We start from the raw sequence: 25,661 nt of genomic DNA, 5'->3' as shown, positions 1-25,661 counted from the left end.
AAGACTGGCAGTTTCTTACAAAACTAAACATACTCTTACCATATGATCCAGCAATCGTGTTCCTTGGTATTTACTCAAAGAAGCTGAAAAATTATGTCCACATAAAACCTGCACACAGATATTTATAGCAGCTGTATTCATAGTAGCCAAAAAGTGGAAAGAACCCAAATTTCCCTTAACTGAAGAATGGATAAACAAAATGTGGTATACCCACATAATGGAATCTTATTGCTCAATAAAAAGAAATAGGGACTTCCCTGGTGGCGCAGTGGTTAAGAATCCACCTGCCAATGCAGGGGACGCGGGTTGGAGCCCTGGTCTGGGAAGATCCCACATGCCATGGAGCAACTAAGCCCACGCGCCACAACTACTGAGCCTGCGCTCTAGAGCCCACGAGCCACAACTACTGAAGCCCGTGCCTAGAGCCCATGCTCCGCAACAAGAGAAGCCAACGCAATGAAAAGCCCACGCACTGCAATGAAGAGTAGCCCCCGCTCGCCACAACTAGAGGAAGCCCGCACGCAGCAACAAAGAGCTAACGCAGCTAAAAATAAATAAAATAAATTTATAACAACAAAAAAAGAAATGAAGTACTAATATGTACTACAACATGGATGAACCTTAAAAACATTATGCTCGGTGAAAGAAGCAAGACATAGAGGATCGCATACCCGTATGATGTCATTTGTATGAAATATCCGAACAGGCGAATCCATTGACACAAAAAGTAGGTTAGTGGTTACCAAGGGCCGGATAGGAAGAGGTTTGGGGGAAAAGGGAAGGGACTGCTAACGGGTACTGGGGTTTCTTTCTGGGGTAATGAAAATGTTCTCAAATTGATTGTGGTGATGCTCATTCAACTCTGCAGCCTGGGAGACTTGTGACCTTAGACAAGGACTCTTCCTGAGCCAACTGCTCTCTCTGTAGAATGTCAACCATATGACCTACCTCACAGAGTCAAGCAATTAAACCATGAGTGTGAAAGTGTTTCACAGCAACAGGCACATAATAGTCATTCCATACAAGCTAAAAAAATAACAAAATATGCAAAAGTACCTTGTGATAAAGCCTTCACAAATGTCAGGTGGTTTTATAATTTCCTATATAAAATTATAACATACATTATCAGAAATAAGCCATTTTCAGTTTCACATGCTGCTTTCCAAAGACTCACTTGAGCTCAGTGCCCCACTGTTTCAAAGAGAAGTTAATGGAATTTGGATGCCCTGGGGCGGGCTGATTTGCAGCTTGCTCTCCCACCAGCTCTCCAGGGGCAGTTTCCACAGCTAGGACATTTCTGGCTTTTTCTGCAGAAGCATTTGGGTGCAGGTTAATTAAATCTGAAAGAAAGGCAAACAAGTGTCAGTTACTCCAAGTTTCCACAGGGAACCTGATATCCTACATAGTACACTGTCTTGATATACTATATAAAAATCTATATAGTATATATTATAGTATATTTTTAATGTGTACTACATGAAAACACAATCTGTAGGCAGCTAGCGTGTTCTGCAACCATTTTCATCTAAAGTAGACCCATGGTGCTCAAAGGAAGGTGGTACATGCTTCAAACCACCAAGTTAACAGCATCGGCCCAGGGAAAGAAGCAGCTAGGGCTCTTCTCCGCTGTCTTGTAGATCAGTAAACCTGGTATAAAGCTGTGATCATGGTCCTATACTCACCTATACTGATAAGGCACAATTTCCAGGATAAACTGTTAGGTGAAAAAAGCAAAGTGCTGACTAGATTACATTAATGCCCTTTTCTGTAAGAAAGTGAGGGGAATAGAATATATATATACTTGCTGATCGCAAATAGTGACACTGAAAAAATAAGTTTTCATATAAAGGATAGCAGTTCAGTAAATTCATAGGCAAATGCATTGATGCTAAAGCATGATCAAATTTCAGAATGTATCTTTAAGACGTAAGTGGTTGAGGGACTTCCCTGGGGGTCCAGTGGTTAAGACTTTGCCTTCCATTGCAGGGGGTGTGTGGGTTCAATCCCTGGTCGGGGAGCTAAGATGCCACATGCCTCGTGGCCAAAAAACCAAAAAACATAAAAAGACAGAAGCAATACTGCAACAAATTCAATAAAGACTTTAAAAATGGTCCACATCAAAAAAATCTTAAAATAAAATGTAAATGTCTGAAATATTTAAGGTTGCAATCATATGATGCCCAAAATTTGCTTCAAGATAACAACATTTTGGTGCTCGCTTCAGCAGCACATATACTAAAACTAGAACGATACACAAAAGATTAGCATGGCCCCTACGCAAGGATGACATGCAAATTCATGAAGTGTTCTGTATTTTTAGATTAGGATTGACATATATACACTAATATGTATAAAATGGATAATAAGAACCTGCTGTATAAAAAAATAAATAAAATAAAATTCAAAGAAAAAGATAACATTTTGTTATTTAACAAATAAATAATATTTGCCTCAAATAACACGTTATTTGCTTCCAAATAACAAAATTAAGTGGGTAAGTATATCAGTGAAACAAGATGGGTCGTGAAATACTAATTGTTGAAACTACCTAATAAACATTGGGTAATATTACGTTATTCTCTCTTTGCATATGCTTAAAATTTCCCATAAGACCCATAATAAAAACTTACTTTTCTAAAGTTTTGATACAATGTATCCAACAATAAATACTTTGTGTTCTTCCAAATGATACAATCTCTCAGAGAATATATATGTTTGTAAACAGAATTTAACATTGTTTTACAATAATCAATTTGACCTATACTCCCCTTGAATAAAGCATCCCTACATTGGCAATATCAACCGTCACTCCTTCAGTGGAAACAGAATCAGAATGGAACGCTGAACACTGATAACCAAGAAAAAAATTACTTTCTAATCAGATGAGCACACAATCTGAGTTCACTTAGGACAGGTCACTGTGAAGGTCATCGAGCACTCATAGAGAAGGCAGAGCACAGGGAATCCTGGACTCGGGGGCCCTTGAAAATTGATGTTCCAAACGGGAACACCTTATGACGGGCTCACACTTTGTTGGCAGGTCACTAACTTGACCACAGTCAGCATGGCAAGGGCTCCGGGAACACACTGGGAAAAGTATGCTGGCTGTGACATGAAATGACTGCTGTGTATCCATGAGGGGAACTGGTGCCTGCCCAGGAGAGTCAACACCTGGCTCATAGTAGCGTTCTAAGTGGAAAAAGCAAGAGGGTGTGTTGGGAGACAGAAGAACTATAGGCTTGGCAATGGATTATAAGATTAAGTCAAGAAGGCCAGAAGTTACAAACCACCACTGGTTCCTGATTCTTGGTTCAAGTCACCACTGTGTATGAAGCACTAGGTGCTCGGGGTACCAAAAAAAAAAAATGAGAGAGTTCTTGCCCTAAAGGAGAACACATCTAGGAGAAAGATATAAAATAATCAAATGTTAAGCTGCAAGTCACCACCGAATGCATCGAGTCCCTGGTATCCAGACTTTCCTCTGAGCCTTAGGGATTTTCAGAGGGAGAGAAGGAAGGGGTCCCACTCTCAGCTTCAACCACAGTGGTTCCTCTTTTCACTCTTTTATATCCTGGAGTTCCTCCTGAGATTTCATTTGGAAAAAAAGAGTTCCAATAAACAAACAAAAAACAAGTTCAAACACCACTAACCGGGTCCAGTTTCCTCCACCTACTTTATTTGTCAGGACACAGAAGCCCTGAGCTGGGGCTAGAAGGCAGTCACCTGCTCCTGCAGTGACAACAGCCTTATGGCGGGTGCAGTGACTGTACTGGGTAGAGGCAGGCATCCGACATCTGTGAGTGTGTGTCGGTCATTGGGCACACAGGTGCACCACCTCTATTTCAGACAAAGGTAAAACCGATACCCAGGCTTCCCGGAGGCTGGTCTTTCGCAGACCCCTCACAGGCAAAGCATTACAACTCTACACCAAACCAGGAAATAAACACAGTGCACTGCACCTGTTTCTGTTTCGAGCAGAGTCCAGCCCCTTCTTCCTGTGTGGGTTGGCAGCAAGGTGAGGAGCGGCCCCTCTGCGGGTGAGACTGTCAAGCTCTCTCGCATAGCCAAGCACCTGTTACCAGGACGCCCAGGCCTGCCAGCAGCCCTGGACCCACACTGGAAATGGTTCCTGAGGAACTCAGGCCCTGGGGGTGGGGTGCAGAAAAGGGACCGGAGGCCAGGGAGGATATTGGCAAAACAAACCGTTTCTAAAAGTCATCGTTTGACGTGAAAAAGAAGCCATTTCCCAGTTTTAGCTGGATTGTTTTGTCTGGTTTTTGGTTGTTAAAAGACCACATGAGATTTCCTTAATTAAAAGCGGAGCTGCTGGCTTCCCCTCAATACATGTCCTAACATTAGCATTCAGGGAACCGCCTCAAGAAGGACACAAACTAGGACAGGGCAGTATTTCCTTGAAATCCTTAAGAGGATGGACTGGATTCACGAACATGTGCTTTATCTTGCAGCTGCAGTGGGGAGAGAGTCTGTGCTTGAAGAGTTTTGGTGTTCAGACCTTCTCTGTTGTTTCTGAACACTTCCCAATGCCTAAATGATACCTCTGAGCGACTTTTAGACCACAGATTTCCTGGGTCCTGATTCCAGCACAGCCTCTATCATTCTGGCGTGGCCATTCCCAGATCTCCAGGAGTCCTTCCCGCTGAACGCATTCTAACACCAGGGGCCCTGTGGGGCCCACAGAGGGAGGCTCCTGCTCACATCTGGACACCTCCGTGAGTCTGCCCTCCTCTCCGGCTCCTAGCTCCACCACGAGCAACCTCGCAGAGGGCAGAACAGAGTGCCCAAGAGGCAGCAAACTCCAAGAAAGGAGGGAAAAGCACTGGGAAAAGGCCATTGCCATGTGTGTCAAAGATACCGCAAAAGAGAGCCTGCAAGTCCCCACTGGGAGCCGGTGGAGGACACTCAGAGCAGGGTTAACCTGAAAAAGCTTTTTTTCCCTTTTTATCCAAGTGAGTTTAACCCAGATTGTGAAGGCGTGGTCAGGAGCGGTACAGTTATCTTCCAAGTAAGGGCACAGTGTGCATCTAACCCCAAAAGGAAGAGGCAGCAAGCCACCGGGTCTGAGCGTCCCCCGTGGGCCAGTCCACGTGTCTAGCTAATTACGCATCTGTCTGCTCTCTCGCATGCCTCACCAAGGACGTAAATCTTGTGAGAACTGGACCCCAGCCTGATTTGCTAACAGCTGCGTACCCAACAGCAGCCACAGAGGAGGGACTCAATAAATGCTGGTAAAATGGTTGAAGGAATGAATAAACGACTGCCGTGGTGCAGCAGGGAGGGCCTTCTGGAGGCTGAGGAAATCACGCAGGAGGCAGCAGGCCCATGTCGTTCTCTAAGGAACCACGCCCATCACCCCTCCTGGCTGCCCCTCTCCTGCCACCTTGCCTCTGACAGACCCCCTGCATTAGGGGTGGGGAGCACACCTGACTCCAGGGCTTCCCTCTCTTCCCCTCTCCCACCGCCCTGCACTCCTGCAGCGGCTAAGCACCCCAGCACACCGCCCAACCCCGCCCCCCATTCACTGCGCCACGTCGCACCCAGAGCCAGGCCCAGCCTGCCTCCACAGGCACCACACTCCAGCCCACCACGGACCGTCTCGTCCGGACCTTCTTCAGGAGGCTCCCCCAGGCTCCCCCAGAATCTGACCCTGCTCATCGTCTCCCTCCCTTTCACAGCCTGACGTTAGGAATCACAGAACCTTCCATCCAGAAGGAATCAGAGAGAGCATCTTGCTCCCAGAGAGGGAAACAGTGTGTGCCCTTCATTCCATCAGCTTTCTGCACTAGATCAGGCTGCCTCTCAGCTACAAGGCTGATAATCACCATGACTTACACTTTAAAACAACACATGGCATTTTCTAGTATTCTACAAACAGGATAACATAAAAGCACAGCTTCTTTGATGACTTTAGGGAACTGTGACATGAAATGATTCCATGGAATTCCTGTGGCTTTGCTAATGTGGGGTCTGCGTCCCACCCTACGGTTTCCCTCCCACCAGTTCCAGCACTTGCACAGAGAGTGCGGCTCAAACTGGGGGAGGACTGGAACAAGCAGCCACTTCCCTTCCCCTCCCCCTGCTCCCACACAAGCCGAGAGGGTGGCAGTTACCCTCGAGGCTGCTTCAGAGAAGAAAAGGTGTGGTCATCCCTCAAACCATCTTCACTGTACCATTTTCCCCCTGTGATGGTGAGGGCTTTTGTATTCCTGAACTCTCAGGAAGTCTTAAAAAAACAAAGTCTTGTTATCCCTGACTTGTTTGCCTATTAGTTTACATGGGAAATGAAGTAAACAGAACGTGCTGGACACACAGCTTGTAATGAGGCTGTTAGCTTGCTACAAGCCTCCTTTGAATTCTGGCTGCCTCATTCCCAACAGCTATGAAGGTCTGCAGACTCTTGATTTTATCTTTGCAAATTACTCCTTTGTGTTGAAACTAAGTCTTTATCTATCCAAACACGGAAGACAAGCAGAGTGGTGTCTGAGGCGTGGCATACTTTCAGAGGCCAGGCTGCAGATGGAAGGCAGACAGATCAGATAAAACAAAGTCATCTCACTTTCTAACACTTGATTGACTAATAGGAGGCTGCAAATTTCAGTCACACAGATGAACAGATTCTTACTCTAGAAACATGAACTCTTGAAAACAAATTTAATGTAGGTAATTACGTGACACTGCCAGCTGCCTATCTGATACCCATTCTAGCTCTTCCTTACAGACCCTGGTTTTGATGGTGGCCACACGCTCAGCTAAAACACTGGCCTCCTCAAACTCCATTCCAGAGTCTCCATGACACAGTTCTAGTTAATAAGGCATAAAGCAAGAGTTTCTGGGAAAGCTTTCTCCTTTTTAATATAGGTGCCACTCCCGAAGGCAGCTAGCATGAGGAGGGAAGCTAGAGAACAGAATGGGTCCCTCAACGGCACCGGGGAGAAGGTTCGCCAGCTATGGACTGCCATCATGAGACAAATAAATCTCTATTTGTAAGTCCCTATTAGGTTTCCTGTTAATTGCGGCTGAACATAATCCTAACCGATTCAAAATGGTAATATCATATATGTAGGTATACGTGTGTAGATATAATACACTTGACACTTTACACTTAACAATGCAGTTTCCCATCTGATCCTCAAAACAGAAATACTGCCGGGATGGGGACGGGTGGGGGATAAGGTTGTTGTTAGTATTCCTTCCAATCCCATCCAGCCAACTGCCTGGGCCTGGGACCGGCACCCTCTGCCTTCCCGCTCCCTCAAAGCTAATCCCACCTTTTAATCCACCAGTTCTCCCACCATACAATCTCCTGACTCTGCCCACTTTTTCCCATCTTCTCTGCTGCAACCCTACTCAAGGATACTAGGATTTCTAGGCTCAACCAGCCTTCTAACTGGTCTCCCTTCCTCTTGTCTTGCCAAGGAATCCATTCTCTCCCACTCGGCCATGGTTAATCATCTCAAATGCATAAGCCCTCCCAGGTCTGGTCCCTGATCATCCATCCAACTTTCTCTTTGTCACTCCTGTCCACACTCTCTACCTTCAAGTCACGCCCTGGTCTCTAGGGTCTCCAGGCCTTTCCCTTCCCTGCTTCACAAGGCCAGCTCTTCAGGACTCAGTTCAGCCCTCTCCTAGTCCAGGAAGCCTTCTCAGACACCACCAACACCCTACCCTCCAACACCCACACGCAGGTAAGCTTCCTGTGCTCACCTCTGGCCCTGTGCTTACCAGACTGCATTGTGCAGGCCTCTTTACCTGTCTGGGTCCCTCACTAGACCACACACTCCTTGAGAACATGACCCATGACTTATTTGTCTTTACATCCCAGGCACTGGCACAAATGCCTAGAATACAAGAATGCCTGGAGTGAAAGACTGAATGAACAATGTCCATTTTACGGATAAAGAAACTGAGGCTCAAAAAGAGAGGTATGCTCAAGACATCACAGCAAGGGTCAGCAAACTTCTTCTTAAAGGCCCAGACAGTAGTAGATATTTTAGACTGGTGAGCCAAATGGTCTCTGTGACAACTATTCAACTCTACCACTGGTGTGCAAAAGCGGCCACAGACAATATGCAAATAAATGAGTGGTGCTTTATTCTGATAAAACTTCATTTCCACAGGCTGCAGTTTGCTACCCTTTACTAGAGAGAAAATGACTCATTCAGAGTCTGACAAATAGTAAATATCAGAGCCAAGACTCAAACCCAGGATCACAGGGATCCTTCCACCAGAGAGAGCTGCCTTCCAAGATACAACTGCCTGTCAAACGTTAATTCCCTGTATCTTTCCCCATGTTGAATTTCGGTGCTAGGAGGGTACTGATGGGTGACACCCATTAGACAACAAATGAAAATGTTACCAAAAACTGGGTAACAAGGAGAGGACAATAGGAAAAGTTTTATTTTTTAATGTAAATCAGAGTAATAAAAACATTTGTCTTCAATCCTAGCTAGAGTTAGCACGATTTCGGATAAGCAGAGCAGATAATTACAAGCATGGCTTCAGAAACACGACAGAGCACCACCACATACCTTAACTCATTTTACCTTTTAACCAATTTTTATCTAAAATGATGATAAAAAAGGAGGGTGACGAAAATCTAGCCTTTTCTTCTTGTCTTCCCCCTTTAGACTTTCTGACTTCCTGAATAATTATAGTCTTGCAAATTGCCTGGTCATCCAAAGTTTCATCATTTGTTCTTAAAAGCTATATAAAAATTGGCAGAAGTTCAAAATTACAGTCGGTTCTGCACATAAAATCTTCAAGATGACTTTTGTTCAAGATGACTTTGAACTTTTGTTCAAGATGACTTCAAGTAACTTTTGTTCAGTACAATTGGTCAAGAAAATAGCAATTTTAAGAGCATTTAAGAGCATTCCACTGCTCTTAGGAGAGTCCAAAACCCCAAACCCAGAGGTCCAGGCCCCTCCCACCCTGGCCCTGGGTGTGCCTCCAGGCTCAGCTCACTGCTGGTACCCTCTGGCCACACCCTCCTTCCAGCTGCCGGAGGGCACTGCACTCCTCTCACCTGGCCTGACTCCGGGTCATCCTCAGATCTCAGAGAGTGAACCCACCCACCCCAAAGCTGTGCTCAACCCATTCATGGCGCTTGGTACCCTGTACCTTCCCTCTCATGTGATCTCACTTTTTCTTCACTCTGCTTGACTAGAAACTCTGTGAGGGAGGAGATCCAAGCCCATCGTGGGCATCTACTTGCTGAATGAATGAGTAAACACCAGAGGGTGCCAACTCCAAATTCCCAGGCTAGAGTCCCAAAACCAAATGCAGAGAACCAAATGCGGGCTGCAGGTGTTTTTGCCGGCTCCCTAGCCTCAGCACTTTGGCTTAAAAGAAGGAAGGATGCGTGTTATAAAGAGACCACAGGGCTTCACTCCTTTGGTCCTCCTCTCGGTCTAATGCCTGAGTCTCCCTTAGAGAGAAGTGCTTAGTGACCTCAGAAAGAAGGAACAGAGGCAAAGTTGAGTATCGTCTGTGCCAAAGGCACTAGCTACCACCATGAACACTGCTGGTTTCCCTGCAGGGTTTCCAATCGTTCCAAGTGACTGATACTGAGTTATAGAGCTTCTTTTGATCAAAAGCACTATAATAGTGTTTTTTTAAATAACTAAGTCATCAATGAGCAGAAGTACAAACTAAACATAGTGAGGGTTTTGGCATCCTCTCAGCTCCTGCTATCATTCGTGTTAAGACATCCATGAAAATGACCTGAGAACTCTCGTAGCACAGCATAGGAAGAGGAGTGAAGTACACATAGTAATTTCTCACTGACCAAAGGGTTAACCTGCTGATTGGTAAAAACAAGGCTGGCAGGAAAACACGGATTTGGAGGAAAAAAATAATTTAAGAAGTCCAAGAAGGCGTTTGTTTCCAAAACAAGTTGGCTGCACATGTGCCAATACCACCGTTCATTCACAGGGAGCTTGACTGTAGCCCGTGTTCTCCTGAGCAAAGGTCCCGCAGGTGTTCCAAAGCTTGGACCACACGTCTTTACAGGCATGAGAACTAGCCCATGCTGGCTAAATTCCAATATGTACTCCTTCAGTCCTTAAGAAATGCTGGTGTGATGGCCTGGCCTTTCCATGCCTTACTTCAAGGCCCAGGGGTCAGGTTTTTCTGGGCCCGCTCTTCTCCCTGTGTTAAGAGAGGGACCACAAATACAGCCCCACCTCAGCAGTCCCTGCAGGCGCCGGCTCGGGGTGGTCTGTGTATAACCATAGTCCTGTTCTTTCAGTTAACAAGGCTCAGCACCACCAGACAGTCATGAGGAGATCACAGGGTTCTAATTTTTGATATTCAAAGATAAAACCACATCATCTCCACACTGCAATCAGCCAGGGATTAGCATGAGTTATGGAAATACCACAGATCCAGGATAAAATGGAATTAGTGTCTGATAGTTAAAATCTTCCCAAGAAGCATCACTGAATCACACTGAGTGCTTTGAGAACATCTTGCCAGTGTGCACACATATCTGTGCACAGGGCTGTGGGTTTGGGTGCTTCACCTTCAGACAGGGTAGAGAGCGGGCTGGCGCTGGAGTCAGACTGGACTTTAGCACAACTCACGACCCACTGCTCTCAGCCGTACCATCTCTTTAGGATGCTTAGCACCAGCCTTGCCTTACTCCTGAGGTTGTCATTGGGCTTGAATACAATCCTGTACATGGAAACAGAAGCCCTCAATAACTGTAGGATGCAGCCCATTTATAAGGGATCATCACCATTATTTTCATTCTCAATTCCTCTGCTAAGCTGACTTGCTACGTCAAACGGCGATACACAAAGCACTGACACAGGTGCCCTCCCTTTCTGACCTACCTGTGTTATCTCTGGCCACAAGACCCTTAGAAAAATCCCCTGGAGTCGGGGAGGTCCTGCTGTCCCACTTTACCATGTCGAGACTGTTGCAATATTCCCATCTCTTCTGCTGAAGCTCTTGTAACCAGTAAGTCATGAGTTGACGATTAGGGGCCTAAAAAGAAGGAAGGGGAAAAAGTGTTATGGCCACCAATAACATAGAGAGCTTAAAAAAATAATTATGTTTTGTGAGGACAGACTGGACACCTTGCCACATGAAAGGGAGAGGTAAGAAGAACAGGTCAAAGAAATTTCAATTTCAAGATTAGTAACTTCTGGGGCTTCCCTGGTGGCGCAGCGGTTGAGAATCTGTCCGCCGATGCAGGGGACACGGGTTCGAGCCCCGGTCCGGGAAGATCCCACATGCCGCGGAGCAACTAGGCCCGTGAGCCACAACTACTGAGCCTGCGCGTCTGGAGCCTGTGCTCCGCAACAAGAGAGGCTGCGATAGTGACAGGCCTGCACACCGCGATGAAGAGTGGCCCCCGCTTGCCACAACTAGAGGAAGCCCTCGCACAGAAACGAAGGCCCAACACAGCAAAAATAAATAAATTAATTAATAAACTCCTACCCCCAACATCTTCTTAAAAAAAAAAAAGATTAGTAACTTTTGTTCACTACAATTGGTCAAGAAAATAGCAATTTTAAAATAAAGAATTTAACCCTAATAATAAGAAATCTTTTTAAATTCTAAAATTACAGAATGATACAATATAACATTTTCCTCAAAAGGTTTTAGGAAGGCTTGATATCCCCAGTGCCCTTTCACTCTGAGCACCTACAAATTAAGAAGTCAAATCTCACATGGGTATGGATAACATCCCTGCCAAATCAAATCAAATAATGGTATTTAGATCCTGTCAGCAACTGGGAGAGTGAGCAAAGAAAACTGCAGATTAAAAACTAGAGAGGACATCTATTACAATGGCTAAAATTTTTTAAAATTGATAATACCAAAGGCTGGAAAGGATCCAGAGCAACTGGAACTTTCATTCATTGCTGGCGGGAATGTAAAACGGTGCAGCTCTTTGGAAAACAGTTTGGCAGCTCCTTATAAAATACACTTACCAAGTGACCCAGCAACTCCACTCCTAGGTATTCAATGAAGAGGAATAAAAATATACATTCACACAAAAACCTGCATGCAAGTGTTCAGAGGCTTTATTCATAATCGCCAAAAAGTGAAAAGAAGCCAAATGTCCTTCATCTGGTGAACAGATAAACTGTGGCACATCCGTACCATGAAATACTGTTCAGCAATAAAAAGGAGCAAACGACTGATTCACACAACATGTGTGAAAGAAGCCCGTCCCAAAAGGCTACATACTGCACAATACCATTTATGTGACATTCTTAAAAAGGCAAAATTATAGGGACAGAAGACAAATCTGTGGTTTCCAGGGCTTGGGTGAAGGGAGTGACTGACTACAAAGGGGCAGCACAGTGGATTTTTGGGTAATCAACCTATTCTGCACCATGACTGTGGGGGTAGATACATGATTCTACGTATCTGTCCAAACTCAAAGAACTATATACCACAAAGAGTGAATTTCACTATAAACATTAAAAAAAAAAAAATCAACCAAGATACAGAGGGAACCCAAAACAATGAACCTAGCTATAAACAAACAAACTAGATGGCAGGTGTGGGTCACAGGTCTCCAGGCTGCCCCCAAAAAGGAGTCCCAAGGAGAAGGATGCCACGGCATGATTATGGGAACCAGTGGATGTAAGGTGTACAGACATCAGACACAGTGGTTTCAGCACCTATAAATTCTACCCCAGGGTCAGAGGCAATCTGGAAAACTGCTTTGTAGGCCCGACAGCAAGTGACAAGCCAGAGACCAAACCTCTACTGTCCACAAGCAACGTGCTCTTGCTACAACCTGGAGTCTTTTTAGTGACACTTGCAGGCACAGCCCTGGTAAGGAAAACCATTCACTACATGATCTCTGGGTATCTTACAGAAAAGCCCTCCAACTATCAGCCAAGCCATCATTTCATCCATACATTCAACCAACACTTACTATTAATATTTATCTACCAGGAACCTGGAATCAGGGCTTGTGAGAAAGATAGGAAAAATAAATCAGTAGTTTCAAGCGTGTGTTAAGTGCTATGACAGAGGTCAGAGTGGGTGAAGTGGGGCTGGTGTGAGAGTGCAGAGGAGATGGGTCAAGGGTCAGGTACTGAAAGTTTAGGAAAACTGCTACCTGTGGATTCAAAACGTTCACAGTATTGGCTTAATGTCTCTCTTCTCCAATAAACATAAACTCTGAGATGTCTCCATTTTTCTAACATCCAGCTCAGTGCCAGATACGTATTGGTTGAATAAATAAGTGAAGAAATGAATGAACAAGTAATCATAAAATGATGCAGGAGCTTGGTCTTAAAGGGGAAGCAGGTGGTAGCCAGAAGGACAAGACAAAAAAGAAGCTCCGGGCAGAGACAAGAGTATGCGCAAAGGCCCAGAGGCAAGAGAGCACAGGCAAGGGAGGCTGGCAGGGGGGTGGAGCTGGGATAAGCAGGGACCACGCCCAAAGGGACTTGAGTGCCTTCCTGGATTCTTGGCAGGGCAATGATGAGATTAGACAAAGTCACTGCTCTTGGAAATTGGGGGGTGGGGGGGCTGGGGCGGTGGGCGGGGGAAGCAGGGTTCAGGTAGAAGAGGAGATTTGCTCAGGCCCAGGAGCCCTAAAGCACAGCTGGGGGCTCAGCCTGGCTCCGAGGCTGGACAAGAGACCCCAGCACTCCCAGAGGAGGGGAGAGAGTGGCTGGAAGAGCAAGGGGCTGGGAGACAGCCAAATCAGAACCCAAAGCCCACCTAATCCCTCCTCCTCCCTCCTTTCACAGAGTCCATACTGAGCCCCTAGGCTCCCGACCCCCAGCTTAGGGGAAAGTGTGTGTTTTGACAGTGCGTGCATGTGTGTGCACATGTGTGCATGCATTCTGGTCCTCCCACCAGCTCCCCTGCCTGGCCCCCGTCCCCATCCCAGGGAGAAGACCATACTGTGTCAGATCCATCACTAACCTCTAGCTGTTTCCTGAAATGCAAACACCATGAGAAAGCTGCTTGTTACAATAAAGCCTTTTCCCTTTAAATCTCTGAGTATTAAATTCTGACTGAGGAACAGTTAGTAACTTCTTAATCATCTCTCACTAAATTCCTCGGGCAAAAGAACTTTTAGATCACATGCTCTCAATGTCTGACATATTATTCATGTTACAGAAATCTGGTCAATAAGGCAGGCAAAACTACCTCGAGACAATGATTAACTGGGGTTCATTTCCTTTAAAAACAAAAAAATCTAGCAACCACTAAAAGCACCTCAAATTCAATCCCCAAGCAGCTGTGAAAGGCTGTTGGGGGCACATGGCTCCACGGCACGTGCTATGATCAAGGAGGTGGAAAAGCCCCCAGAGGCCCTTCCCTCAGGGAGCTGAGACCCATGAGACAGGGCAGGATTAAAAGTAGAACAGCACAATCAGCATCGATCCACAAAACCTCCGTGTTTCCCATTTGATATCTTTTAAACAGAGACTGAACTGAGATTTGATCTTGTTCAGTCCTAATTAGATGTAGAATCACGAACTAGTCTCTTCATTGCCCCAGTCCTGGTTAGTCAGGTAAAGTTGGTCTAAATCTGCCCCATCCAAACACAGTAGCCGCTAGCCACACATGGCTCACGAGCACGTGAAACACGGCTACTACCACACGATGAAATATTATAGACACATTGGGTTAAACAAAATATATTTATTAAAATTAATTTCACCTGTTTAATGTGGGTATCTGAAAACTTGAAAGTATATAACTGGCGAGACTTCCCTGGTGGCGCAGTGGTTAAGAATCCTCCTGCCAGTGCAGGGGACACTGCAGGTTTGAGCCCTGGTCCGGGAAGATCCCACATGCCGCGGAGCAACTAAGCCTGCGAGCCACAACTACTGAGCCCACGTGCCACAATTACTGAGGCTGCGTGCCACAACTACTGAAGCCCGTGCACCCTAGAGCCCGTGCTCTGCAACAAGAGAAGCTTGCGCACCGCAATGAAGAGTAGCCCCCGCTCACCGAAACTAGAGAAAGTCCACACGCAGCAACGAAGGCCCAACGCAGCCAAAAATAAATAAATAAATTTATTTTTTTTAAAAAAGTACATAACTGATTCACACTGTCTTTATTGAACAGTGCTGGTCTAGATCATGACAGCAAACAAATTCCATTTTGAGAGCCAAGGTTGGTGGGAGATCTGGCTTGGTGGGAAACGGCCTTGGGGATGACCAAGGGCATGGGGTTCTTGAGAGTGTGGGGCAGCCAACACTATTCACCTCCCAAAGGACTTTATGACTCAAATAACTTTCTTCTTTAACTAGGTACCTCCATATCTCCAACCACCCCATGCTCTGTTAATGTCCATGGAGATGCCAACATTATTTGGGGATCCCAAAGAATGGGTCTGGCTGGTCTGGCTGATGGCTCACAGTTTCAGTGTCTTTACTGCCCCCTCCCAAAGGAAGGCAAGGACCCTCGAGTGATCTGGCTTCACAGACAGCACCTCAAGGAGTCCATCACCAGGGCTCGCTCCACTGAGCTGCAGCCCAGCTGGTGACAAATGAGCCAGTCAGTGCTGAAGCTTATCACCACCACCAGCATAACCCGGAGAGAATCAATATCTGCCCCACCCTACCCCAAATCACCATTTTAAATGCTTTAGTCCCAAATTCTGAAAAGCCAGACAGACATTCCAATCATATTGGAAGGAGCAAAGACGAGGCAAAGTTTCACAGCTCAGTAGACAGTAAGAGCCGATGCCAGGCAGGCATCCAACAGGTCAGTGTCAGTATCTACTGTCTGAAGTCTCACTGGGACCATATCCTGAGTCTCCCATGACACCATTCTCTCCAACTCCTACTCATCCTTCAAAACCCAAATAAGGTTTCCCTGACCTGCATGCTCTTTCCATCCTCGGAATGGGGAACTCACAGCACCATGTAGCCCAGGACAGCTTCCCACGGCAGTGTGCTTCACTAGTCTAAGTTCCTTCAAGACAAAGGCAAAACCTGCTGACCTCAATACGGCCCAAGATGCGTAGCACTGTGACTGGAATGCAGTTAAGCATTCATATATCTGACTCATTCTTTCCTATGTTCAGCTACTGCTACTGCCTCAAAACTGCTAAAATTATAGTTCAAATATGGCACCAAATCCCAACATGAGAGACCACACCAAACATCTTGGAAAGCCATTCTGGTTGTCCCCTACACAGCTGCATGAATGTCCTGGGGAGCTGGGGGCAGACAAGGACTGGGTGGGCACAGTCCTGATATGACAGACATCTGCTGCATTTAGGCACCATGACGTGAGGTGCCAGTTCAGAGAATGGAAACCAGGCCATGCCTCATCCAGCCTGAGGTGGAAATCAGTCCCTGAAAGCTGGCTGAGAAGAACCATGCGATACTCCAGCTGTTCCCACAAGCCTTTGCACCCAGACCTCTAGTAGCGCAAAACAGTCCACTCTTGGGGAGATGGGCCCCAGACACCTGTCCCTTCTCTTGGGCCCCAGGGACTTCCCTCTCTCCAACACCAGCTCTTTCCTTGGTGCTCAGAAAAGTCCCACAGTAAAGTTAATTCATCTCAACACACATTTATTTATTAAGGGCCCACTCTTGCAGGCAAGTGCATTACTGGGGATGGGGGCTGGAGCCACAATCTTGCAGCACACACAGAGAGTCAGGCCTCATCTCCTAACTACATTCTCACTATACCACCAACTGACCCAAGCACTCTTATTCCCCAGCCCTTTGGTAAAGAATCTCCATCTAAAAAGACTCAGCACATTTTAGAAGCTATAATAATGCTCATTTCCTTTAACCAAAAACTCCATTCCTGGGAATCTATCTAAAGTAATCCAAAAGAAGAAAAAGGAGGAACACCATATACATAGAAATGTTTGTTCATTCACTTGGCAAATATTTATTAAGAGCCTGACTTAGGCCAACGCAGCAGTCAACACTAGGGGTACAGAACTGGGTAAGACCTGGTCAATTTTCGGCTCTCAGACCCTCCCAGTGAGCAAACGTTTCCTTTATACCAGCAACAGACAGTTAGAAACATGTTCACAATTACAAACAAAACACAAAATGCATAGGTATACATTTAAGAAATCTGTATGCATTATAGAAACAAAAAAAATCCAGCCAAAATTCTAAAAAGTTCTTCAAAGCATGGCAATGAAATTATAAAATTCATCTGAAGTTTAACCTTTGAGAATTCTGAAAAAGTAAATGAGGCATGAGGCTTTGCCCTACCAAATAAGTAAGCATATTATAAAGCCACAATAATTAAACCAGCACTCTACTACCAGAGGATCAAAATACAGGGCTAAATAGATATAAAATACTTATGTGGCATTTCAAATCAAATCAGTGGGAAAACTATTAATTATTGAACAATGACATTAGGACAACTGGCTAAAAATATGGAAAGAAATAAAAGTATTATGAATTACGACCTAGGTGTGAAACCTAGGTCACAATATAAAAGAAAATAAATTCAAAATTGATTCAAGATTTGAATGCAAGATAAAAACCATTTAAATTAGTAGAAGATGCCTATGTAAATTAAAATTAAGTTTCTGTCTCTTTCTGCATCTTGTAACAACAGTTGCGTAGATTTCTGCCAAATTTTAAAGGTACACAAGGGATGATGTGACTTTACATCCAACCGTCAGCATAGCAGCACTTCACACAGAAGGTCTGTGCAGAGATCTCCTGAACAGTTCACACTGAAGTACAATCAACGGCCACGACGAATGCCCTGTGACAACAAATGCCCTGTGCGTCCTGACTCTGTGGACAAGGAAAACCAAAGCTCTTTCAGGACTGAGCCCCAGATTGAAGGCTCAAAGGGCAGATCTCCAGACTGCAAGCCACAGAGCTGCTTCTCACACGGGCAACTCTAGGGGGCTGACTCCAGGCTGAGGAGGGGCAGGGAGGCACTGATTTTCACTGCATTGATTATTTACCCTAGCAACACGGAAAAAAGTCTCCGCTGTAACATTTCTGTTCTCTTGGAATGTAAAAGCCTGTCTAAACCCAAAAAGAAAGACAGCAGAGAAAAACATCTGGATGTGTGTCCAAAACCACCATACAAAATTAAAAGGCAAACTGAGAAAAAGAACAAACAAATTCTAAGTCACTAAACATAGTGTGGAGTTCCACAGCTTTGCAGAGGCACCTCACTCTGCCAGCACTTAAGGAGCTCCTGTTTGCCTGGGAGCTCCCATTCAGCTTTAAAAAAATAAACAAAAACAAAACCCAACAACATATTTTACACTTTTATTTCAATAATAATAATAACCCATGTTTGCTGTGGAAAATCTGAAAAATCCAGAAAAAGAAGAAAATAAAATGAATATAACCACATCCCCAGTAATAACTTCAATCAGCACTTTGGAGTACATCCTTTCAGATACTTTTCTATCCATAAATACATGTAGCAATTTTCTTTACAAAGATGGAATAAAATTATATAGACTATTTCATAATGTATACGTGCATATTAGTAATAATATTAGATACCATTAAGTAAACAATTACTATGTGCCAGACATTGTGCTAAACACTTTATACACGCTATCATTTAGAGCTCATAACAATCTCGCAAGATAGTACCATCTACTTTCCCAAAGTATTACCTACTTGGACTCAGGAGCCTAACTGAGTTCAAATCCCAGCTCTGCCATTTGCTAGCTGTATTAGGCAAGTTACTTAATGTGTCTCGGACTTCTCATTGGCAAAATGTGAATAACAGGAACCTACTTCATGTGATGTTGTTATGAGGATTAAATGAGTTAATGCGTGTTAAGCTCAAAACAGTGCCTGGCACACTCGTTAGGCGTCAACCATCCATATTATCATGATCACCCAAGATCTCACAGCCAGTTGGCACATCAAAATTCAAACCTGGGTCTGTGTTCCTTGCTATTAATGGGAAGACGGAGAAGTGCACGTCCAAGACAAAATCCATCCCCTCAGCATGTCAGCAGGAATCAGAAGTTCCTCTATGGTCTTTCTCAGATACTGAAATGTTGGTGACCCCAACCAACAGCCAAGTTCAATTTAAAGTGTATTGGCTTCATGAGCAAGGACAACTCCCACATCAGAGGCTGGTCTTTTTTTTTTTTTTTTTTTTTTTTTTTTGCGGTACGCAGGCCTCTCACTTTTGTGGCCTCTCCCGTCGCGGAGCACAGGCTCCGGACGCGCAAGCCCAGCGGCCATGGCTCGTGGGCCCAGCCGCTCCGCGGCATGTGGGATCTTCCCGGACCGGGGCACGAACATGTCCCCTGCATTGGCAGGCGGACTCTCAACCACTGCGCCACCAGGGAAGCCCGAGGCTGGTCTTTTTGACAGTACAGAAGTTCCTCAGGACATCGAAGGGGGCTCAGCACAGCTTCACTGGGTTGGAGAGAGTATGACCATCAATCGGCTATAAGGTGCTCCCACTGGATGCTCTGAGCCACAATTCTTCTCTAAAGACATTTCTTTAAAAATAGACTGCAGTGAGCAATAATAAGACCACACATAAAAAATGTAGAGAAGAGAGGAACTGTCCTCCAGCATAATAGGATCACCAGGTCTCCAAGTCCAAAGAATCCCTTTGTCAGTCTCTCAGATTCCTGCTCCCTGACGCTGCCCTGGTTCATCAACCTCAGGCCTCTGCAAGAGCGTCCTAACTGGTCTTGCTGTCCTCAGTCGCCCCTCCCCAAACCCCCTTCTTACACATAGCCACCTAAGCCATATTTATTCCATGCTTAAAACTCTCTGGTTTGGCATGGTCACCTGGCCTACACTGCCCCACACTCCACAGGACCATAGCCTTTTGCCCACACAACAGGCACACAGAAGCCAGCTCAGCTTCAACGACCCCTCCTCCTACTGCACTAATTAAACCCATTTGCAAACGCCTACTCACCCCTCAAGACCCAGTTCAAACACCCCATCTATGAGGCCATCCGACGTCCCTTACAGAACCAATCATGCTATATGGTGATGACAGAGCACTTCAGTCACCCACTTAGGGTATGAACTCTGGGCTCCTCCCCAAAGTGTCAGTGCCTACCATGTTTATAAGTCAGAAGAACAGAATAACCAACGGTCACGAGACAGCCACGAGAAGAGAACAGAGATGGGCTAAGTTTGCACACGTCATAGAAAGCAATTTAAACTGCATGCATAGTTTGACTCAGTCATAACTTAAAAGGATGCAATGCCTGCTCATAATGAAGGAATTTTCGTTTCTTAAATCTAAAGAAGGATATCTGAGGGATTCCCTGGCAGTTCAGTGGTTAAGACTCGGTGCTTTCACTGCTGTAGCCTGGGTTCAATTCCTGGTCAGGGAACTAAGACACCACAAGTCCCAAGGCGTGGCCAAACAAAGAAAGAAAGAAGTATATCTGGATTCCCAAGGTAATTCTTCCATAAGCAATAAAAAGCACAGGAACATTGTAAACAGCCTGATAATACAAAACAAAACTCAGATGAAAAACAGACTACAACCCCATATCTGATAAATAACTTTAGGTTCCAAATATTCTTCTGAACATTTCAAAACCATGGGGCTGGAAACAATCTCACGGGATCTGGCCCAGTACCAATGAAAAGAAAAGTAATTTTTCCTTGGGAAAGTTTTGAAATCTTCTGTTTCAGCCCAGTGACTGATGCTGAGAAGGGAAATAATACTGGATCTCCTGGCTCCTGGGAAAATGGAGTGCAATTGTACAGACCTCCGTTCCTCTAACACGATAAGTTCTTATTTTTTTGTCTTTTTAAATGGCTACCCTGAAGTCAGCATTTGCACATAACTTATTTTGCAAAATAATTACATGAATTCTAATCTAAATCCTTTTCAAAGGCTGAGCAAGAACCCAGACCTCCCCCGCCACCACTTTCCCTGGACAGTTGGCAGTGGGGGGCAGCCTCTCCTCGGGAAGGTGCCCCACGTCTCACCCATTCTGGGAGGTAGCGGTCTGAGGAGTTTTGCCATCTCTGATACTCAAGCATCTTCTTTTAAAAACCAAACACCTTGAAAGATCAGCCACTCCTTAAACCCATCTCTAACAATTTAACGAAGATTACAGACTAGGAGAAGACTACAAACAGAACAAAGACAAGCAAATGCGTGTTCTAGAAAAGAGGACAATAAAGATAACTGGGCTTGTGAGGGGCCTGGCCCAGACGACAGATTTCACCAAGGCGAGGGCAAGGACAAAGACACTCTCTGGGCCTGCTCTTCCCGGCAGGAAGTGTGGAAGCCTGTCAAAACGCTTTCTGTTTCAGAGGGAAGGGGAGCACGCGGCCTCCGAGTGACCACAGGGCTACATTCCTATGGCTGCCTATCAGCTCTGCCATTGCACAATAAGAGAGCGCCAGGGTTTTATGAGCTCAGGATAAATAAAAACTCCTGCAGCCACAGCCAGCAGACTGGTGGAGAGCCCCACGCCATCTCTGTCTGCGATGGTTTCCACACACCATGCAACACTGCAATGTTCTGGCTTGATGGTTTTTAACTTAAAAGTAGGACACAGGAATGACTGACTTAATATGAAGTTTTATGAACTGGGGTTTGGGAGGGGCAGATTCCCAGGCACCGCCCACCAGAGATTAGGAGGAACACGGGAGCCTGAACCAGAAATCTGCCTAACCTTTTAGTGAGTTTACAAGAGTGTTTGGGAAGCATGTTGATTTCTAACAGTCTTTTAAGATAGAGCTGGTACCTCCAGAAAGTGCCAGATGGTTCTCCTATATCAATCGGTTACTCCCCCCTCTCTGGGTGAAAAGCTGGGGGCTCTAAAAGTCCTTATCAGTTGTTTGGTGGTGGTAATCATTAAAACTCACCCTCCCAGAATCACCCTAAGGATGGCAAGCGAACACTATCGCCCTCCAGGAGCTTCCCTCTGAATGGCCCTGGAGGAACACTGAAATGTGGTGCTGTGCCAGTGACTGAGCAATCAGCTCAGGAGACAGAAACTTCAGGGCCATTGGGAGGAGGGAGTCACAGGCCCCAAACCATTGCTCTGGAGCACAGAAACTCAGAATGCAAAGAAGGTAGCAGATATAAACCACAGAGTGTCAACCTAAGGATAAATGGCTCACACTTCACTGGTCTCCACCCACGCAGTTTAGTTATTTCTAGTCTGCTTAGAAAACCATCCTCAAATAGGGCCAGTCTTTACTTCACAGTCAAAGAGAGCAGTACTTCATGATCTGGCGGAGAGTGGTGTTTCTCAGAGAGGACCATAAAGGTCTGCAGCAGAAGGGTCGGCACAATGGATAAAGATGCAGATTCCTGAGGTCCACCCTGGCCTACCAACCGAATCAGAATCTCTAGGGGGGAACCCCACAACCTGCATGTTAACAGGATCCCAGGAGGCTCCTTCCCCACACCAATCTGAGAACCACAATTCTCAAGGAGATGCTTCCCTTTAAAGGACAGAAATGAAAGATAGCCTTATCATCGTGTTACCTCTGGGATAGTATATGTGAGAGAGCTGTGTAAACTGTGACGCTTAAAAAGCTGGTTCACTTCTTTTTTAAAATTTATTTATTTAATTTATTTATTTTTGGCTGCGTTGGGTCTCCGTTGCTGCGTGCGGGCTTTTCTCTAGTTGTGGCAAGCGGGGGCTACTCTTCGTTGTGGTACGTGGGCTTCTCATTGCGGTGGCTTCTCTTGTTGCAGAGCATAGGCTCTAGGCACATGGGCTTCAGCAGTTGTGACTCACAGGCTCTAGAGCACAGGCTCAGTAGTTGTGGAGCACGGGCTTAGTTGCTCTGCGGCACACGGGATCTTCCAGGACCAGGGCTCGAACCCGTGTCCCCTGCACTGGCAGGCGGATTCTTAACCACTGCGCCACCAGGGAAGCCCCAAAACTGGTTCACTTCTGAAGCTAGAGGGCATGGCTTACAGAGCAGCAAGAGAAATCATACCAAGGGTCAGTTTTCCTCTGCACACCTCCAAAGAGAAGGCTCCTCAACAGGGATGTGCAGGTCTAGTCCCTGCCAGGGAAACACCACTAATGTCTATAATCAATCAACCCCCACTGGAAGCTTATCATCTATACTGTTAATTTCCAATCTTCATGTGACTTGAACATCTTACATCTATGCTGCAGCACCGAAGAGGTAAATGTACAATTTCAGAATCTGTGTACAACAACTAAAAACAGAATAAGCCTAATTTCCTACTAAGGGAGTAGAATGGCAAATAGCATCAAACTGCTGGGTTTAAAATGGCTAAATATCACTCAGGTGTCTGGGGGAGGTTTTAGTGCCAGAGCTGCTGCTAACTAGCTGTGGGACTCTGTTTCTCACTCTATCACACAAGGGGCAGGGCGGGCTCATCTGAGGGTCTCGTCAGTTCTGACTCAGGGATAATGACCCTTGGAACAAAAACACCAAATGACTTCCTCCACCTCACAGAGCCACTTGATGACAATGCCCTAATGAAACCCCAGAACAGGACAGCTCCGAGAGGCCAGAGGCAACACCTGACTCCCGCTAGATGTCCATCACGGCCTTGCCCAACCAAGACTGTTACGTGAATGGCTGGCTGGCTGCATCAAATTTCCAAGCACAGTCTCCCCTGGACATCACAGAGCTGGAAAGGGAAACGAAAACTGGGCTCGCTGCCTAGAAATAACTCCTATAATCCAAGATCAACATCTCTGATAACACTGGCCTGTCCGCCTCCAGTCCACCGCCAGGCCTGCCAGGCCTGCCATCCGATGCCCAGACAAGTTCTCACCTGAGGGCAGACCGCTCAAAGGACGTCTGCTCTTTCCAGGACGGCTGGCCCTGGAAAGGGCCAGAGAGGAGGCCAAAGGATCTCAGCTCCTGAATGCTCCCTTCTCCCCCAGATTCCAGTTTTCCCACACAATCCGTCAGAAGAAGTTAAGCACTGGCCAAGCATGCAAACTCATGAAAAGATGCTGATTCCCATCAGACTGGGAACACTTCTTGTTGATCCAAAAGGAACTAAACCTTTGAACAGCTATACAATTATACCAAAACCTAACCAACTCCCCAGCCCATTTCTCCAGGGAGCTCTTCCTGGTGATCAGTCACACAGATCTCCCCAATTCCACAATGCCCATAGAAATTATTGTACAAACCACAGATTTCTGGCCGTGGGTGATATCCAAATCAGTACTTTACATTCAGGATTCCCTGCCTCACTCTTTATTTACTATGGAAAGATGCCAGACCCCCCTCAGGATCAAAAAACTTGCAGACATTTGATATTTACTCCCAACTCTGAATACTACAGACAAAAATGGTTTCTCTCCAAAGTTTTTTCTCAAAGCTATCAGGTGCTAATCTATTTTTAAAGTCTTAACACTGTAGTTTCTGAAATGAATGGAAAACTTTCACTGCTGTATATGCAGAAAAAGCATAATGCTTACAACATGGTGGATGCGCAAAACTATTTGCTAAAGGAAGAAATGGACACTGCAAATCTCCTTCTGACCATGCGACAAGGGCATACCACACACCCACCCCAAGAGGGCATGAGGGTAAGAAGTATTCATTCGGCTACCCGGTATATACAGAGCATATAATCCGTGCCTGACACTCTGCTCAGCATTAAGGCTGAAGCGGTGAACCAGGGACAAAACTCTGCCCTCCGGGAGTTGGGCTCTAGTAGGACACGGCATCAGATGCTCAAACACCAGAACAGGACTAGACCCATTTTAGGGAGCACCACCACCCTGAATCTGTCCATTCGGGGTTTCCTGTGCGGCTTGGTGAGCTACTGTTCATTGCGTGATCATGACACCTGCAGCCTCTCCGGGGACCACCTCGGCCTCCCGCCCCTGAAGGCCTCGCACATCCACGCACCCGGCACATTCACTTCACCGAGTTCCCAGGAAGAATATTTAGCAGGACGCTGGTTAGAAGCATCACTACTTTCTAATTCACCATTCCATATTGCATTCACTCTGTGAAAAGGAACAAAATCCACTTAGGACTGGGCCTTCCAGGATGTAGCTAAACACCCACTCAAATGTCATTAAGACCCTACTACATAAATCTCTAAAAGAACGGAAAATTCCTAATCAAAACCCCTTCCACTCCACCAACCGGAGAGTCATTTCTACAATAACGGGGTTCTTTTCTTTCTTTGGAAGGAGGGTTATTATCTATATTTTGTTCTGCCCAGAGATGGGAAGGCTGATGATGGATGCAGGCACCTGAACAAGGAGAGCCGTCCACCCCTCAGAAGCCTCAGTGAAATGCGAGAGCTGTATTCACATCTCAACCCTGAATGCACGTGACCCCTCCCTCCATTTCTCAAGCAACGGTTTCCTCCAAAGGGGAAGGAAACTGGTAACACGCATATGAGCAAAGCAAGTGGGACATGAGAGAAGTCAGGGAAGGTGGCCATGAGGAATGCTTTGGGAAAGGCAGTCCCCGAGAGGGGTGCGGCAGGCTGTAGCCACACAGCCCCCGAGCCAGCAACCCCTGCTCAGAAACAATGGTTCTTAAGAGGCAATGGACCACGAGATCTTCAACTCTGCATTTATCAACTTTAAAACCTGTTTTCCAGTGGATAACATATTAATATTTCAACTCTTAAAACATAAGACAAGACAATTCTCCAACATAATTAGATGAAAATACTGGATATAACCCAACCATCAGTTTGGGAGGAAAAAAAAAACGCCAACTATTTGTTAAGCCCTGCTGAAAATTCTTTGATGATTCCTACACCTC

General features: G+C 45.7%; 1 protein-coding gene and 1 non-coding gene across 10 annotated transcripts in view; one reads left to right on the top strand and one right to left on the bottom strand.

Moving 5' to 3' along the window:
• TBC1D2B (TBC1 domain family member 2B) overlaps positions 1-25,661 on the bottom strand; it is an 87,171-nt gene that overhangs the window by 55,674 nt on the left and 5,836 nt on the right. For 5 of the 9 annotated variants that reach the window (XM_067755423.1, XM_067755343.1, XM_067755353.1 and 2 more), the window contains exons 2-3: positions 10,854-11,007; positions 1,175-1,340 (exon numbers count right to left, since the gene is read on the bottom strand). In XM_067755423.1, coding sequence (XP_067611524.1) covers positions 1,175-1,340; positions 10,854-11,007 — 320 coding nt within the window. Of the gene's footprint in view, positions 1-1,174; positions 1,341-10,853; positions 11,008-15,836; positions 15,957-25,661 lie in introns of those variants that run through there. The other 4 variants (XM_067755385.1, XM_067755402.1, XM_067755364.1 and 1 more) reach the window with 3 other exon arrangements.
• On the top strand, positions 2,212-2,318 carry LOC137207207 (U6 spliceosomal RNA). The gene has a single exon (XR_010934986.1). It is a non-coding gene; the product is annotated as a U6 spliceosomal RNA (small nuclear RNA).

This window comes from Pseudorca crassidens, chromosome 1 (assembly GCF_039906515.1).
Source record: "Pseudorca crassidens isolate mPseCra1 chromosome 1, mPseCra1.hap1, whole genome shotgun sequence".
In the NCBI taxonomy this organism is placed as follows: Eukaryota; Metazoa; Chordata; class Mammalia; order Artiodactyla; family Delphinidae; genus Pseudorca; species Pseudorca crassidens.
This window is presented reverse-complemented; position numbering and strand designations above follow the sequence as displayed.